Raw genomic sequence first — 17,484 nt, 5'->3', positions numbered from 1 at the left:
ACTTATCAGTCTGATGGGCTTCCCCCAAAGACTTTAAACAGGAGTTGTGTGGGTCTCTCTTTGCCATGGATTTTAAACAGGACCTGCATGGCTGAAACTTTTGAGACCGAGGCACGCCCCAGTCGCTGGGAGGGGAAACAGTGCGGGAAAACCCCCAACTGAAACACATCTAAGATAAGTAAAAACTACTTGACTAACCAATACTAAGTTTTGAACTATTTATAGGGTCAACAACAAAGAGTCCACTAGGGGATCGCTTCCTGTAACAAGAGAGCTGCTCAAACGACCATCACTAGCGGTAAGAAGAAACTGAAGAGGCAATGGGTCGGCAGGGACCTATATACAACATCTTGAAGGCGCGACTCCAGGGGGCTCCACATCCAACCCGACGGGTACTGCCGGGAGAAAACGGTCCAATGACCGTGCATGCAGTGCGTGCACGCCTACTTGGAATCAACATGAGCAATCACTCGAAAAATAAACTTTTCACAATACCCATTGAATCGCCATCAGATAAGATTGTAGCTACTAAGGACCTCATCCTGCACCAAATAAATCCACAGGGTAAGATTCCCATAGACACAGGACCCAAATGCTCACAGGCCCTTGTAGCCTTAGAGATTTGGTGGCTTTGTCAGGGCCAGCAAGGGAATAAAACCCTAAAATCCTTCCACTCCTCCTTCTGGGCTTGAGGAGAGCTCCATAGCTGAAGGATGCAACACACATTTATTGGCTCCTGTATATCCAAAAGGACTTATAACTCTTCTCCCTGCTCAGGGCTGCTATTCCATGCCAGGAAGGAATGCTCCACACTCATGGAGGTTAGAGTACTGAGAACTGGTGGGTAAGGTCCAATGGGAAGAAAATCTAAAGGAAAAAGTTGTTCAGGAGAGTTGGCAGTTTCTCAAGGAAACGTTATTAAAAGGCACGACTGCAAACTATCCTGATGCAAAGGAAAGATAGGAAAAAATAGGAAGAGGTCAATAGGGCTCCATCAGGGGCTCTTTAATGACCTGAAAATCAAAAAGGAATCCTACAAAAAGTGGGAACATGGAAGAATTGCTAAGGAGGAGCACAAAAAGAGAAAAAAATAGTACAATCATGTAGGGACAAAATCAGAAAGGCTAAGGCACAAAATACATAGTAGGAGACATAAGTCAGTAAGAAGTGGTTCTTTAAATATATTAGGAGCAAGAAAAAGATGAGATACACTGTAAGTTCCCTACTTAGAGGGGAAGGAGAGCTAATAACTGATGACATCAGAGTGCTTAAAGCCTATTTTGCTTCAGTCGTCACTAAAGAGGTTAATGGTGACCAGATAGTCAACACAATTATTATTAATAAGGGGGAAGGAATGAAAACCAAAATAGGGAAAGAACAGATTAAAGAATATTTAGATAAATTGGATGTACTCAAATTGGTTAGGCCTGATGCATTCATTCTAGGGTACTTAAATTAAGGAATTTAGCTAAAGTAATTTTGGAAGCATTAACAACTATCTTTGCAAACTCGTGGAGGACAGGTAAGGTTCCAGAGGACTGGAGAAGGGAAAACATAAAACCTATCGCTAGAAAGGGAAACAAGGGGGACTTGGGGAATTATAGATCAAACAGTCTAACTTTGTTTAATTTTTCCAGTTGCTCTGCAACTATCAATCAATTTGTAACCACGGTAGCTGAAGTCGACGTACTTAGATCGACTTACCGTGGTGTCTTCACCACGGTGAGTTGACTGCTGCCGCTCCCCCATCAACTCTGCCTGCGCCTCTCACCGAGCTGGAGTACAGGAGTTGATGAGAGAGCGCTCAGTGGTCCATTTATCACATCTAGACTAGATGCGATAAATCGGCCCCCGCTGGATTGATCGCTGCCCGCCGATCTGGCCGGTAGTGTAGACATACCCTCAGTTAGCAGGGATCTACTCCTTCCTGCTTCTCAGTTGCTACTGCAGAGTTGCCTGCTTCTAATCAGCTTCCAGAAGGCTCTTCAAAAATTATCTAGCAATGCATTTTATATTATGAAGTGAAGACTGTAAGCAAAAGGAAGGCATTTTTCCCCTTCCAGATAAAGTGCCACTGCTGTAAGTACTCATGATGGGAAGACACAAAGTGCACTTTCAATACTGAACCTGAATACATAGTGCAAGCAGCAGTGTTAAAAATGTAATAAATTATTTTAATATATAAAACTGAATTATTTTATTATGGAATATTCTGTAACCCTGTGATAAAGTGATGACTAAAATCCAGTGCAACTAAGACAGACCGCTGAAAGAATATTTAGTTTTTCTTTCTTCACAAGTTTCCTGCTGGCTAATTCTATAACTAATACAAAAGAGCGAGATGAAGTAATTAGTGCCATAGGCTAATGCCAATACTTTGCAAACATTTAACTATAAAAGAATTATGAAAAAGTCCTAACCATGTGAAAATATTGAGTTGGAGCATCAGGATTCCAGCTTAATGGGTGACAGTACAGCAACCACAAAGACAGCAAGAGGCACTTCACCTTCAAAAAGATTGATGCCACAGCTGCATTTATGATTACAATAGAAGTTATTCTTTTAGGGTCTTCCATTAAATATGCATTTTAGGCTTTTTTAAGGACTGCAGTTATGCAACAAACACAACCATTTAGCATTATCAACTTTATTATTTAAAAATGTCATGAGAGTTTGTTTAAACATAAGAAAAGATTTTGGGATTGTTCACTTCTGAAAGTGAATGAAAGTAGTTAGATAAGTTATTATTAAGGATATTAAATATAATTAGGTAAGGACCAATAGTGTGTTTGGCACTGTACAGAATCCAACTAGCTCCTGCCCCATTATGAGTACACTTACAATCTAAGAACCAAGGTGGGTGAAGTAACATCATCAGGTCTAGATCTGGGGAAGAGCTCTGGGTGGCTCAAAAGCGTGTGTCTCTCACCAACAAAATTTGGTCCAATAAAAGATATTACCTCACCCACCTTGTCTCTCTAACATCCTGGGACCGACATAGCTACACCTACACTGGATAATATAAGAACCAGATAGATAAGACTAGATAATACCTAGCTCTTAATACAGCACTTTTCATGCGTACGTCTTAAAGTGCATTCAGAGACCTAAAGAAGATTGCAAGTTTTGTTTTATTTTTCTCTCTCATAAGAATTAGTTTTTCCTGATTTCACTCAATGTAATAATGGAGTGGAGAAAACTATTTTTTAACTTTTTATAATACTGAGGAAGTATATTAGAATTATCTGAAGGAGGACAGCAGAGATCTAGCATATTAGATATGTGGCGCAAGTATGTACTTGGCCCAACTCAACCATTCCGCCACTGCTGCTATCCATCCTACCATGGCTACAATGCTATTTATACGCGTGCTAGCTTAATAAAAGCTAGTGTGAGCATGTGTACGTGAGCAGGGGAATCACCACCTTAGCTTGAAGGGTTATTCCTATGGGAATTCTGCGCCACTGCACATGTAGAATATGCACAGAAATTAATGTTTTTTGAGCAGAATTTCCTTTTCCTTCACAGAAATGAGCTGCAGAGCTGCTGGCTGCCACTAGGGGCTACTGGACCCAGCAGAGCCCAGCTCGCACACAGAAGACACTGCCAGGGGAAGAGGGAGGGAGCTGGAGGGTTCGGAGCTGCTGCAGTTCCCAGCATACCCTGAAGGAAGGAGGCAGCCTGCAGGAAACTCCATACAAGCCTGGGACCTAGCATCACGCTGTTTCTCCCTCTGGATCCATGGGCTCTGGGTGTATGCATGCGCAAATGTCTGGGCTAGGGGCCCACAGCTGGGGTCTGGGTGGGGAAGGAGTAGGGGGTGATTGGCCTGGGGGTGTGTGGCTGGACTTGGGGGATAAGAGGTGTGGATTTCTGGCCCCCCCTTCTGGACTCTCGCGGGGAGGAACTGGATTGTCATAGGGGTTTCCTTAACGCTCTACTCCTGGAGGAATTTTTGTGTCTCTGTATTGTTATAGACATAGTTGCTGATTGGTATTTTGAAATAAATTACCAAAATAATTGAAACTGGTGTGATTATATAGTATTATTTTGACAAACAAAATTTGCAGAATTTTAAAATATTGTGCGCAGAATTTTCCCAGGAGTTAAGTGTAGACATAGCTCTAGGGAGCAAGAAGGAGCTGGAGGAGGGATGTAAAGAGAGGATTGACATGGCTTTACTGGTAGATAAGGAAGAACTTTAACGGCTGCATTTTAGATGTACTTTAGAGGAGTGATATGGGTTTTAGGGAGTCCAGAGAGGAAGAGGGGTTACAGTAATCAAGTCAAGAGATGTTTAGCCAACAGGACAAAAAAGAATGGTAATTTTAAAAATGTTGAATACAAAGAAAAGACAAGATGAGGTGACAGGCTGGAGAGAAAGTTAATTTTGTTTCTGAATTCTTCTATCTCTTTGTACATGAGCAGACATACGTACACACAAATTAGATAAACTGTCCAACTATCTTTGTTTTAACCTCCTGCCAAATAAGTATGAGTGTTTCTTGGCCCAATTTATCCAAGTTAACTGGCAAGAAGAGGAAAATAACTATATTTTTACCTCACTGCCTGCTCAGGGAATGGGGAGGGAATTTCCTTTGTACTGACACTAGCATGTGCTACTCCTTCAGATTTCATATCACATTGGGTTTATTTTTCCTAGCACAAGTTTCTTTATGGTACAGCTTGCTGAAGGGGTTTGACAGTTACTCTTCCACAATTTAGCTCTGCAGTTCTCTGGTGCTGTTGATGTTGCAATACATTTTCTGTCAGATGAAATTTACAAGCACATTACCCTGCTTGACAGAAACAGTGAGCCACAAGGATTTCCTGAGGAGAAACTCCCACATGCTGTGTGAGACATTTTGCTGGCTTTTCTTTTGGCTGGGGTAACATTTTTCAACTATACCAATTACATAGCCACCCTGACACAAACTTTCAAAAACATAAACATTGAGTGAAATGTGCCTTGACTCCAGAAGGAAAAATACCCTCAGTCTTTTTTCTCCAATTATTTAAAACCATTTGGAAGACTGTATATCAGTGGTCTCAGGGCCCACAACTGTGTTGTTAATGTAAGATTTGTCCAACATAGCATGTGTGGCTATAGAGAACAGGAATCTTAAGTTCTTAAGGCTCCAAGTTACAGGACTCCGTTACCAAGAAGAATGGGCATATGGCTCCTTTGTTCAGTTACTGAAAACTCAGCATGGGGTAGCATGAAAACAACAAAACATTAAGCCCCTGGAGACTCTGCCAACATTTAGGATGCCAAGCTTCTTGAAAGGTTCAGAAAGGAAAAGCTAAAGTTCCAAATTAGAGCTATGGTTTCCCCACTATATTATCTGATTTATCATTTGAATTGCAAACTTTTTAGTTTTGTAATAAAGAGGCAGCATGGTCCATTAATAGGACACCATGCTAAGCATCAGGAGATAAAGGTTTTGTCACTCATTTGTTGTGTGACTTAGCCAAATTGCAATCTGTGCCTCATTATCCCCATTTTACCAAGGGGGGAAAAAAGAATACTTACATACTTTTGTCAAGCGGGCTTTATATTAACATGCCATTATTAATAATCTGCAAATCTCAAGTATTTGCATATAATGAATAATCACACCTGCAACACAGAGGTTATGAAACTTTGAAGAGAACGGCCTACAGCTGCGACATGTAATTTTTAAAATCCGATGCTCCATCACTTAGCTCCACACTGAAAGTAACCAGTGATTTGATGGAAAATCTCCAAAGCAACAATCTGCTCTCTCAAACATATCTACCTGTGAGGCATTATCCTGAGAAATAATATAATATGAATACAGGAAACATATGCATAAAACAAAACACAAACCTAAAATCTAAGGGCTATATTCTGCTGTCTCCGGTGCACATCTCCTACCAATGTTAGCAGAAGCCATACTGAAACTGCCTAAGGAAGAATTTGGCCATTTGTCTTAGATACCCCTCTCCCCCTTGTGTTTATTTCTCTCTCCTGTATTTAGGCTCATTGATAAAATTAACTCTCCTTTTCTTCCTGCTATCCTAGAAGATTAGGGTTTCTATAAGTCCCACCTTTTCTCAGTATATCCCATATACTGCAAGTCTAGCTGAAAAAAGTCAGTTATCTTTGCCTAGGGAATCCCCCTTAAACCTGCCTCATCAATATGATGCCATGAAGTCACTTTGTATTCCACAAGTGAAATTACCAAAGTGGCAACCCTAAGCAGTAAATTCTTATTCTTGGTTTTCACTCCATTTTGTTACACTAAATCCATGTGTCACAGTGAAATGTGAGGAGAGGTGAGGTGAGAAAAACCAAGAGTCACATCTACAGTAATTATGGATTTGAAAAAACAAAGACCATTTATGAATAAGTAGGTAACTAATTGGACAATTATTTTAGAAAATACCTGTCCTGCAACACTTAACATGAATGCTGAGCACTGAGAATAGATCAAGTAGTCTATTCTTTAAACCTAAGTATAAATGAGTGAAAAAAATTCAGCGTAATTTGCAGCACATTGCTTCAGATTTCGGTTAGTTTCTTGACTGAATGCAGGGCCAAGTTAAAAAAAAAAAAAAGAAAAAAGTGGTCATTTAATAGCTTCCACTGGGAAAAAGACAAGACAATTCTAGTACACATCATGCTACAAAAATGAAGGGAGCCAAAATATTTCTGTGATCTGGAATATGGACTATTGTTTGTGACGTGGCAATTCACTATCTGATATTTTTTCATTCTTAAATTATAGGTTTGTTTTTGCCTGTGTTCCCATTTATTTTATGTACTAGGATTTTGGCTCAGCATGTTATGGTTGTAAAAATAACCTACCAATGTGAACCAAATGTAAACTTATCCACTATCATCTTCCTGAATATGCAGAAAGCTTTGATGTATCCATTGCTGTGCTCATAGCTTTGCAAAACATCAGCAACAGAGTGGAATTAGCAAGATTGGTCAGTTTCTCCACTGCTGTTCAGAACAATTTGGGCAGCAGTGAAATTGTCAAAAAATCAGGTCTATTACATACCGATGCTGGAACTCAAAAACAAAAGGCTAAGATGAGTAGAGTAGAGACCAGTCTCCCCTAAGCACCAGGCAGGCTGAGGGATAAGGGGTGGAAAAGGCTGGTGGAAGAGAAAAAAACAAAACAAAACCACAACCCTTTCTTCTCTGTTCCAGCAGACAGAAAGAAGCAGAGCTTCATGTTTATATAACACTCACTAGTCAAGAGTTGATGAGAAATATTGAGCTTCTGAAAATCAGGGTTTGCTGTGTCTGGATATGGAAGAAATCTAGGTATACTCCCCATTGCAAGCAGCTGGGGGTGTGACTTCGGCTCTCAAGACACAGTCCCAGACCTTACTGCTGGCGTTCTCCATCTTCTATTGTGTATTGTTTGCTGGAAAGCATGTTTAACCCTCTGGCTAGTAAGTTTATGTTTCCTCCCTTCTCCCTCCAAGCCCTGAATTAAAAGTAGCCTGCTTGGAGCCACTTCTAAATTTGCTTTTTTTTAAAAACGGGATGTCCCAAGGTAGAGAGTATGGAACACACCGTGAAAGAAAAACCTTACCCATAAGTCTACCCCTCTGAAGTATAGAATCATTAGATCCTGCTCTAGGAGATGCCCAGCATACACTAGATTCTTGATGTTACACTCTCCACATAACTATGCTGCCGTCTGGAGCCAGCTTATAGGGGTAATACCAGTGTTTCTGAAAAAAATTATATTACATTATGTGCGTGTGTAATCAAATAGAACACATAATACAATTGCTGTAATTTGTTAACATCTTGTTTTATATTCCATGGGATCTCTTCAAAAAAAGACAGCAATGTTGTTTAAATATTATATTACACTAAAGTCCACAGCCAGCTGGCACAAGTTAATAACATCCCCCAAGCTTCTCTAACATGTCTTGGAGCAGAAAATCAGGGCACTCTAACAGTTCTTTTGGGTCTTGCCTATTTCTTTCCCCCTCTCCTGGGCTGCTGGGTGAGGGAGGAAGCAAAGACCCATTCTGCAATAGGCACTCCCTACACTCAGTTGATCTCCTTGCCTTCTCTCCCTGGGGCTCCTACATCCTAGCAGGGAAACAGGCAATAAAGTAGCCAGTGATACTCTTCTCCATTCCCTGCGACTCGGCAGATGGCCAATGGTAGAGAGGTGAAGCAGCTGTAGCAAGAACTGAACAGTTGCTGTTCAGAGCACTTTAGCCTCACATCAAAGTTGCTTTGGGTGGCTGCAGGGAAAGCAGTTCAGATTCCAAGGCCAGAGAGGACCATTATGATAAAAAAGGGACCAGCCTCTTACTTCCTCCCTGTTGCAACAGGAGTGGCCCAGACACTGAAATGGTGCAGTGTGGCTCAGGAATACATCTTCAGTTCATAATCAAATTGAAGTTTTCCTAATATAGTTGCCCACAAGGGCCACAGAGGTCACAAATGGCCCCAGTCCACATGTGAGATACCACTGTGGTAGATGTTATAAGCCATGGCTCACAATCATGGAAAGATTCTAAAGCAGTTTAACAGGAGGTAGGCCACATCTGTTGGTCAATTGTAATGACAGTACACACACAACCCTCAATTCTGAACCCTAAGTTTCAATGCAGTTATAAATGGTCCTGTCCATAACCACTCTCTCCATTTTATCAACAAGACCAGTAGCAATCCAATGAAACAAGAAAGAGAAGGCTAGTAGGGACAGGAAATGGCAATATATTCAGACAACTTTAATAGTAACTTTTTCCCCCTCCTTCATGAAGATACTTCTGCAGATCCCTCAAGAAGGCACTTATGTAAATAAGGACTGATGGACTTATCCCTGAAATTAACTTCCGATCTGGCTGTAGAGTTGAGAGTACAGCTGAATACATGAAATAAGTGAATTTCATTACATAAATCACATCAGTTTCAATTATTTTGGTAATTTATTTCAAAAGACCTGTCAGCAAGTATGTCTGTAACAATACAGACACAAACAAAAATCGCCTCAAGAGTAGAGTTAAAGAAACACCTACAACAACCCAGTTAGTGTTTCTCTGCCCAGAGCCCAGCCGGGGGGCCAGACACCCACAACTCCTCCCCACCAGAGCCCAGCCAATACACCCAAACCCCTCTCCCCCAGTCGCAGAATCCCCCCGGCACAGATACCCGCACCCTCTCCCCCGAGCCCAGCTGCAGGGCTCCTCCCTTGCCCAGATATCTGCATCCCCTCACCCCCTGAACCCAGTCACAGTCCCCCACCCCTGTGCCTTCTCCCCCTGAGCTCAGCCACGGGGCCACCCTTGCCTAGATACTTGCTCCTTCTCCTCCCCAGACTCCTCCCCAGAGCCCAGCTGTGGCCCCCCCCAGCCCAGACAGCTGGCCCCCAGAGTCAAGGAGGGAGAAACAGCCTGATGCTTGGTCCCAGGCTTGCATGGAGTTTCCTGTGTGCCACTGTCCCCTTCCCTTAGGGCATACTGAGAACTGCAGCTGCCTTTAGCTCCCCCTACCCAACTCCCCAGGCAGTGTCTTCTATGTGTGAGCTGGGCTCGGGGAGGAGTTCAGCAGCCCCTAGTGGCGTCCAGCAAACTGCAGTCCATTTCGGTGGGGGAAAGGAAATTCTGGGCACACATTAATTTTTGCAAAATTCTGCATTGCGCAGTGGCGCAACATTCCCCCGGGAGTAATTATGGAGATGAGACACAGAAATGGCTATTCCTCTGGTGGAATGGATTTTAAGTTTGTTTTGCTGCCCCAACTCCTGCCTGCTCAGAACAGGCTTGACTACATAGTTTTAAATTTTGTAATATTTGGACAGATATTACTTCCCCTTGACTTTTTTCCCCAAAGGCCATGAACAAGAAGAATGAGATCTAGAACAGCGTGGTACTCTATCAGGAATAGTGCTATACTCTTTTTGTATTTAGTTTATGCACACAAGCCTCTCTGAATATGCTTGGAGGCTTTGGAGAAGAGATGGGAAAGATAAATAAATTATTTGGTTTATCTCTGGCATAAACTTTGAATGGTGACACGTTATTTCATCATTGGGAAATATTGTACAAGAAGAGAGTCCTTCACCTAAGCTTGGATTTCACTAACCTACCTAGATGAGATGGCAGCCCATGAAGAAACTGAAGGAAAATAATGTAATGAAGAAATGGTCAAACAACATAACCCCAGTGGTTCTAAAAGAGCAGCCAGGAAGTAGCAGGGTCACATTCCAATAGAGACCAGGTTGTGGGATACAGATCTGAGAACCCGTTCAAGTAACATTTTGCAACAAATGGGTGAAGAATGAAGTTTGCTAGAAAGGGCAATAAAACACTGAAAGCCATAAAACACTCACATTCTGCACGTGTTAATGATTTGTTAATTACGTGTACCTTACAAACTCTGTGATTCTCAATGCTACTGCAGCTAAAGAGTATTACAAACTTCACTTCATTATTGTGATGTCTCAAACAATTTCTCTTTTGTGTTATTTAAAATGACCTAAAGCAAACTTCAGAGAAGAAATAGCCACTTAATGAATCTTGAGACATAATCCTTCCTCTTCTTTATCTACAGTAGGTAATTTAGTATCAGGGAAGCAGGCAAGGGTTTAGGAGACATCAATATTATACACCCTAGGGCAAAAAGATTTCCTTTTACAAACATGAATTCTAGGATGTTTGTGGGACAGGAACAAAAACTTATTTACCCTTATGAATCTCTCTCTCTGAGGCATTTTTGGTACGTAACAAGGGGATCCTAGACACTTTATTCAGGCACAATGCTTAAAGCCTGGACATATTTCTCATTGGATAAATGTACTAAAGCTAAATGTAGCACACTGCTTTTCTCACCATTTTTATATTAAAAAACTACCTATAGTTAAGCTACCTAATTACTACAAAAATTCTAACTAAACTAATTTGGCAATCAGGGACAAGAAGATGCTGGTACTGAGACTGCTAGCACCAGTGATACAAGAAGCATTCAGGACTCTTATAAAAGGCCCCTGCCCTATAAGTGCACATAAAATGTGACTTTGGCACTCAATGCGTGCTCACCATACAATAGTTAAGCTGCTTTAGATTGTTCAGTGATTGCAAAGTATAGCAGACTATTCCTATAGTGAGAGACCACAGAGAAAGAAGTTTTTATATATTTTCTAAATTAGTGCACAAATTAGAAAATATAATACAAGGTTGTATTCTTTTTAATATGATATTCCCTCTGGTTAAACAGTATAAGGAAAAGTTGACACGTGTGCACATTTATTGTATTTGAAACAAAGCAGCACTCACCTTTGGATCCGCCAAGGCATTAATGACGTTTCCAAGAGCTAGCAGTGAACGGTTAATGTTGGTCCCTTCTCTAAAACGAGCTCCTTTGGAATTTGTAGCACTGGCACGTTCAGACCCTGCCAGGTCAATGAGGGACATTTTGGCAATACGAACATTTTGACTGATACTTGCTGTTTTATCTTGCTGCCTTAAATAAATCTATAAAGAAAAAATTTGCAAGGATTTAAAAAAAAAAAAAAAAAAAAAAAAAAAAAAAAACCCACCAACCTATTCCCAAACAATGGCTCTTATTTAAAGACAATACAATTCCACATCATAAGGATAGTTACATTAAAATGTTTGTTTAGAATCTACTGCCTAGAGTTGTCAGTCTGTACATACTGAAATATTAAGCAGAAATTACTATTTAAGGGAGAGGGGCAGAGTGCGATAATTTTAAAGATTATCTGCTCCCCTCCAATAAGTCCTAATATTATATGCTCCCCACTTTACATAGTAATAGGAAAAAATTCAAGTTTACTTGTTAAAGACACAATGCACTTTCAAATCAGTCTTGCAGACTTCAGACTAAAATGGCTTTTCTGTCTTCGAGATGTATATAATACAATTGTCATTTTAAATGTAACGTGTCTCTTCCAAAAAGACTTTTTAGATTCACAGTGTAGAGTCCCAAGTGCCGTAGGAAAAGAGCAGATGTTCTGGTCTTCAGTAAAGAGAAGTTACTGGTAAGTAACTGTAGCTCAGCAGTATTGCCTGTCCATTTACATTGTGGAAAAAAAAGATTGCCTACCTTTTCATAACTGTTGTTCTTCGAGATGTGTTGCTCATGTCCAGTCTATACTAGGTGTGCGCGTGCCCACATGCACAAAGATTTTTGTCTTAGTGGTATCCGTAGGGTTGGCTGTAGCGCCCTCAGGAATGCCACACTCATGCATTGGTATAATAGGCGCTGCCGACCCTATGCGCTCTCAGTTCCTTCTTGCTGGCAACTCTAACAGAGGGGTAGGAGGGCGGGTAATGGAATTGATGTGAGCAACATCTCAAAGAACAGTTATGAAAAGGTAGGTAACTGTGTTTTCTTCTTCGAGTGCTTTCTCATGTCAATTCCATTCTAGGTGACTCACAAGCAGTATCCTCGGAGGTGGGCTCAGAGTTCATAGTCTAGCGGCATGCAGTACTGCTCTACCGAAGCCAGCATCATCCCGGGCCTGCTGGGTAAGTGCGTAATGGTACATGAATGTGTGGATGGATGAGTAGGTGGCCACCCTACAGATGTCCTGGATAGGCACTTGGGCTAGGAAACCTGCTGAGGAGGCGTGTGCCCTGGTTGAATGGGCAGTTATGATGGCTGGAGGTGCCACCTTGCCTGATTGTAACAGCGAATGCAGTCATCCATCCAAGAAGAAATTCTTTGAGCGGAAACTGGACGATCTTTCATCCTGTAGGCCACTGCAACGAACAATTGCGTCAACTTGCAGAATGGTGTGGTCTTTTGAATGTAGAAGGCTAGAGCTCAACGAACTGCAGGGTGTAGCTCGAAGATACTATGTCGAGCACCCAACAGTCCGAGGTCAGCCATAACCAGGCCAACCGGAAGGGGTGTAAGGGGTTGAGGAAAGAGCAGGGGTATGGATCCTGGGAAGTGTCTGGGGCGCCGTCCTTGGGCGCATCCTCAAAATGCCTGCTTCTGGCCTCCTTGGCCTCTGGAAGAACCAAGCTGGGTGGAGGAACGGGAAAATGAAGGGTGACTCTGTTTAAATCCTTTGTCTCTGTCCTTCTTTCTGTAGGAGCTGGCCCAGGGGACACCCCAGGACCTCGACGGAGGTGGACGGAATGGCTTTCTAGCCTGCTGAGTGGTGTGAAGGCCCAAGGAACAAAGGGTGGCACGGGAGTCTAAGGCCGTGGAGCTGTGAGTCGGTCAGCTCCGAAAAGAGCCCTGCTCCCTCAAACGGAAGGTCCTGAAGAGTAGTCTGCATCTCCTGGGATAGCCCAGAGGATTGTATCTAGGAGTTGCACCTTATGACCACCGTGGAGATGACTACCCTAGCCGCCGAGTCTGTAGCGTACCAGGCCATCTGGAGGGCACCTCTTGTCACCGCTTTGCCCACGTCCACCAAGGTGGCAAACTCCTGGACTTGGTCATGTGGGAGGCCCTCCTTGAACTTGCTGATGGAGTCTCACAAGTTGAAGTTATATCTGCCTAGCAGGGCCTGATGGATAGACAGGCTGGCTATCCAAATAACTTCCCTGCCAAACAAGTCCAGCCCCTTGGTGTCTTTATTTTTAGCTGTGCCACTTACCTGGCCCTTTTGTTGACGGCGGACACAACCAGGGATCCCGCTGGAGGCTGGGTGTACAGATACTCTGATCGCTTCGCGGGGACATAGTACTTCTTTTCTGCCTTCTTGGAGGTAGGTGGAATGGAAGAGGGGGTCTGCCACATAGACTTATAATAATATAAATAATATATAATTCATGGAGATATCCCATCTCCTAGAACTGGAAGGGACCTTGAAAGGTCATCTAGTCCAGCCCCCTGCCTTCACTAGCAGGACTAAGTACTGATTTTGTCCCAGATCCCCAAGTGGCCCCCTCAAGGATTGAGCTCACAACCACCCTGGGTTTAGCAGGCCAATGCTCAAACCACTGAGCTATCCCTCCCCCCTTGGCAATTTTAAGGATCTCTGGGTGGACAGGCAATGAGACTTGGGCTGGGGTGTAGGAGGGCATAACATTAAAGAGGTCGTTGGACTCCTCAGCTTCCAAGTTTAGGTTGGCAGCCACCCTTTTGAGCAGAGCCGGGTGCTCCTTGAAGTCGTTGGGTGGGTGGGCGAAGGGACGTGGGCTGCTCGTTTGCGAGGGGCCCGCTACTGCTTCATCCAGAGATGATGAAGATGACTGCACAGCAGAGGGAGGGGCGGCTTCCCTGTGCTCATCCGGAGACAGCTCCTTGGGCACCCACTGTGTTGCTCCCGTGCTGGATTCAGCACCATGATCCGACATGGGTGCCGGCTATGCTGGGGGCAGCTTGTCCAATGTGGCCTGGTAGGAATGGTGGGAGTACGGGACCGGCATAACAGGTACACCCCACGGGTTCCAGTACTGCCACTGAGTGGGCCATGGCCCCTGCCTCCATGCTGCAGGAGTCATGCCAGTCTCGCGGGCCTGTGGTGATTTGCCTTTTATAGGCCAGGGGCTAAATTCCTCTTCAGGCTCAGATCACTGTCCTTCCGGTGACCAGGGCGGAGCCGTAAATGCCTGAGTCTGCCAACTGGCCCTCGTTGGCAAAAAGTAAGGAGAGGGCGAGGACTGGTGCCTGCCCGAAGAGAGAGGTACCAGGGAGCTGGAGAATGGTGCGGAGACTGGAATGATCCCGCACCAGGGAGGAAATTGACGCTTAGGTGATGGTGATCTGTGCCGTGGAGAACTCTGGCAGGAGGTCTGATGGTACTATGAGTATGGGGATCAACATCGCGACTCAAGTGTCCTGTGCCTTGCAGACAAGACCATGGCATCAGGAACCTGTGTCTTCTAATTGGGGATCGGGGGTGCGGTGCCTGGATCTGGGACACTCTGCTGCTTTAGGGGATAGTCCCATAACCGGCTTGCCCGTAGATGCCGGGGCCTTAGCCGGGTCTGTCACCTGGCTCAGCATCTACACTGGCGGTCAGCCTACTTGCTCTTTGGCTGACGGGCCCGCTTTGGGCACATGACCCTACTAGGGGCCGGGACCTATTGGCACTCCCATGAGTCGGGTTCCTGGCTGGACTAGGGGGTCAGACCACGATGCAAGACAAGGCGCTCCGACCTTCACAGGTGGTAAGAAGGAACTGAGGTTGGCAGCGCCTAGTATACCAAGAGGGCGCTACACCCAACCCTATGGGTACTGCTAAGGCAAAAATCTCTGACAATTGTGCACGTGTCCATGCACACACCTAGGAAGGTGGAAAAGCAGCCAAATGACATCCAACTAGAAGTTAAAGAATTTTAAAATTGTTCCAAGGGTAATAAGAATGACGGTCACCAATTCACTCCCCTTTGAACTGCTCAAATTCTCTCTGCCGGTTGCTCAAGCAGAATATCCTCAACTAAAGCCAGGTCCACACCACAAACTTACATTTGTATAACCAGGTTGCTCAGCAGTGTGAAAAATCCACACCCCTGAGCAATGTAGTTATACCAACCTAAACTCCAGTGTATACAGCACTATGTCAACAGGAGTAAACATAGCTACCATCTTTCAGGAAGGTGGATTAACTATGCCAATCAGTGTAGGAACATCTTCACTAAAATGTGACAGTGGTGCAGTTGCGCCACTGCAGCTTTTTAAATGTAGACCTGCCCTAACTGTTCCAGCAATCCAAGATTCTAGTTGCAGATCCAACAAACTTCTGACATGGGTGGAACACTTCAGATCCAGTAAACCTTGAGATCCAGTAAACTGGAAAACTGGTCTTGTATTTCCAATGCCAAACACTGGGTGTCGGGACAAAACTGTCATGCCAGGCTATTGACAGCATCTTGGATACATACCAATTCACATTCAGAAAAACTTCCTGAATCAACAATATCAGAGGGCATTCACAGAGGAATTCCTGACCTAAGTCCAGAGAAAGTCCAGAGACTTTTAGTGAGCCACTCTTTGCAGTTGGTTGTGTTGGATCCCCTGCCTCTGGTTGACAAACATGCATCTGAGAACTTTATTTGGAAATTTGGGTCAGACCAAATATGTTTTGGTACTCCACTCCCAAATACATCTCTCAGTGAAATTACTGTTTGGAAAAAAAAAAATTTTTTTTTACCCAGCTCTAGTCTAAATAATCCTGTACATAATATACAGACATAAGAAATAAGGTAGAAGATTGCTTTTGTTGACAGAATGAATCTTGGATCTTGAACAAGTTTATGCAATGAAAAAGAAAACAGAATTTTTTAGGGGAAAGCCAACTAAATATTTTGGTCAACATAGATCTAAAAAAGACAAGGTAAACCCAAGCAAACGTTCAAGATCTAGCTCATTTACAAGGACTAATTGGATGAGAGAAGTTGCAATGAATATGGAAGAAACTTTGACTGGATAATAATAATCTGGTGATATCATCTTTGCAGAGATGGCATGGTATTTACCAGGTGTGGTTTCTACCAGGTAAAATCATGTTTTTACTGCCCCAGGAAAAAAAGTCAGTCACAGTTTAAGGCATTTCCTATTTTAAAAACTTATTAATGCACAGCACATAATACTTAGTTTTATTTACATATTCAAATTGTGGCAGTAGATTCAGAGATTAATTTAAGTTTGTACAAATAAAAAGTAAAACTGCAGTGGGTGTAATACTAATATATGTGATGATAATACTGAACATTGGAATGTTTAGTAAATATTTTGGTTAGTTTTTCCTCAAGGAAGTAATACATGTCACGTTGAAAACATCTGATTATATGAGAATGACAATAATGCAGAATTGTAGGCTACTAAGCAATCAGAAACATGTAGAGTTGCAGACTGCCAATCCAGATCCACTTGGCCCTGCAGAATTCTGTAGCAGAAGACCAACTTTGATGTTGTCGGATTATAAAGGTGTGGCCACTCGTGAGTGCTTCCTGCTGGCCAGATGCGTGCCGCGCTCTTTGTTTTTCGGTATCCTTTGACAGTAGTTTCTCTTTCAGATGGGTTTTCAGTATGCAGCCGTCACGTGAAACAGACTGCAAACAAACCCCTTCCGGGGTAATAGTTCAAGGAAAGGTTGGCCCCCTCTCCAAAGTCATCAATCCCATCTCTGGGCCCTTCTTGGGCTCCAAACAAAACGTTTTGCCTTCTCGGCCCTTGGCCACACTGTCTGTGGCCGGTGGGGGGACCCAGACCTACCCACTACTCTGGGTCCCAAGTCAGGGATCCTACTGCTAGTTGTAGCCACCTGCTGTTTCTGTCACTATTGTCGATTGCTATATTCTCTGAGCTGCTTCCCACTTTGTCCCACCAGCTTCTCGGGTCCTCAGCCTGTTCCATGTTTAAGCAGTCTCTCTCCCAGGCTTCTTTGCTTAGAGAGTCTGTAACAATTTCTGTCCTGTTCTCTCAGGGTTCCTCTCTCACGTGTTCCTTCACCTGGTGAGCTAATAAGTCTCTGGCCCTTCTCATCAGGGTTCTCTCTCACCCAGGCCTCTGTGCCTAGACAGCTTCTACCCCTGCTTATACAGGGTTTCTCC

The 17,484-nt window shown here is 43.4% G+C and overlaps 1 protein-coding gene across 1 annotated transcript in view; it reads right to left on the bottom strand.

Annotated features, from left to right (window-relative positions):
* Positions 1-17,484, bottom strand: part of KIF18A (kinesin family member 18A) — a 109,687-nt gene that overhangs the window by 67,857 nt on the left and 24,346 nt on the right. The window contains exon 6 of the mRNA XM_054027137.1: positions 11,281-11,478. Coding sequence (XP_053883112.1) covers positions 11,281-11,478 — 198 coding nt within the window. The remainder of the gene's footprint in view (positions 1-11,280; positions 11,479-17,484) is intronic.

The sequence above is a fragment of the Malaclemys terrapin genome, chromosome 4 (genome assembly GCF_027887155.1).
Source record: "Malaclemys terrapin pileata isolate rMalTer1 chromosome 4, rMalTer1.hap1, whole genome shotgun sequence".
Taxonomy (NCBI): Eukaryota; Metazoa; Chordata; order Testudines; family Emydidae; genus Malaclemys; species Malaclemys terrapin.
This window is presented reverse-complemented; position numbering and strand designations above follow the sequence as displayed.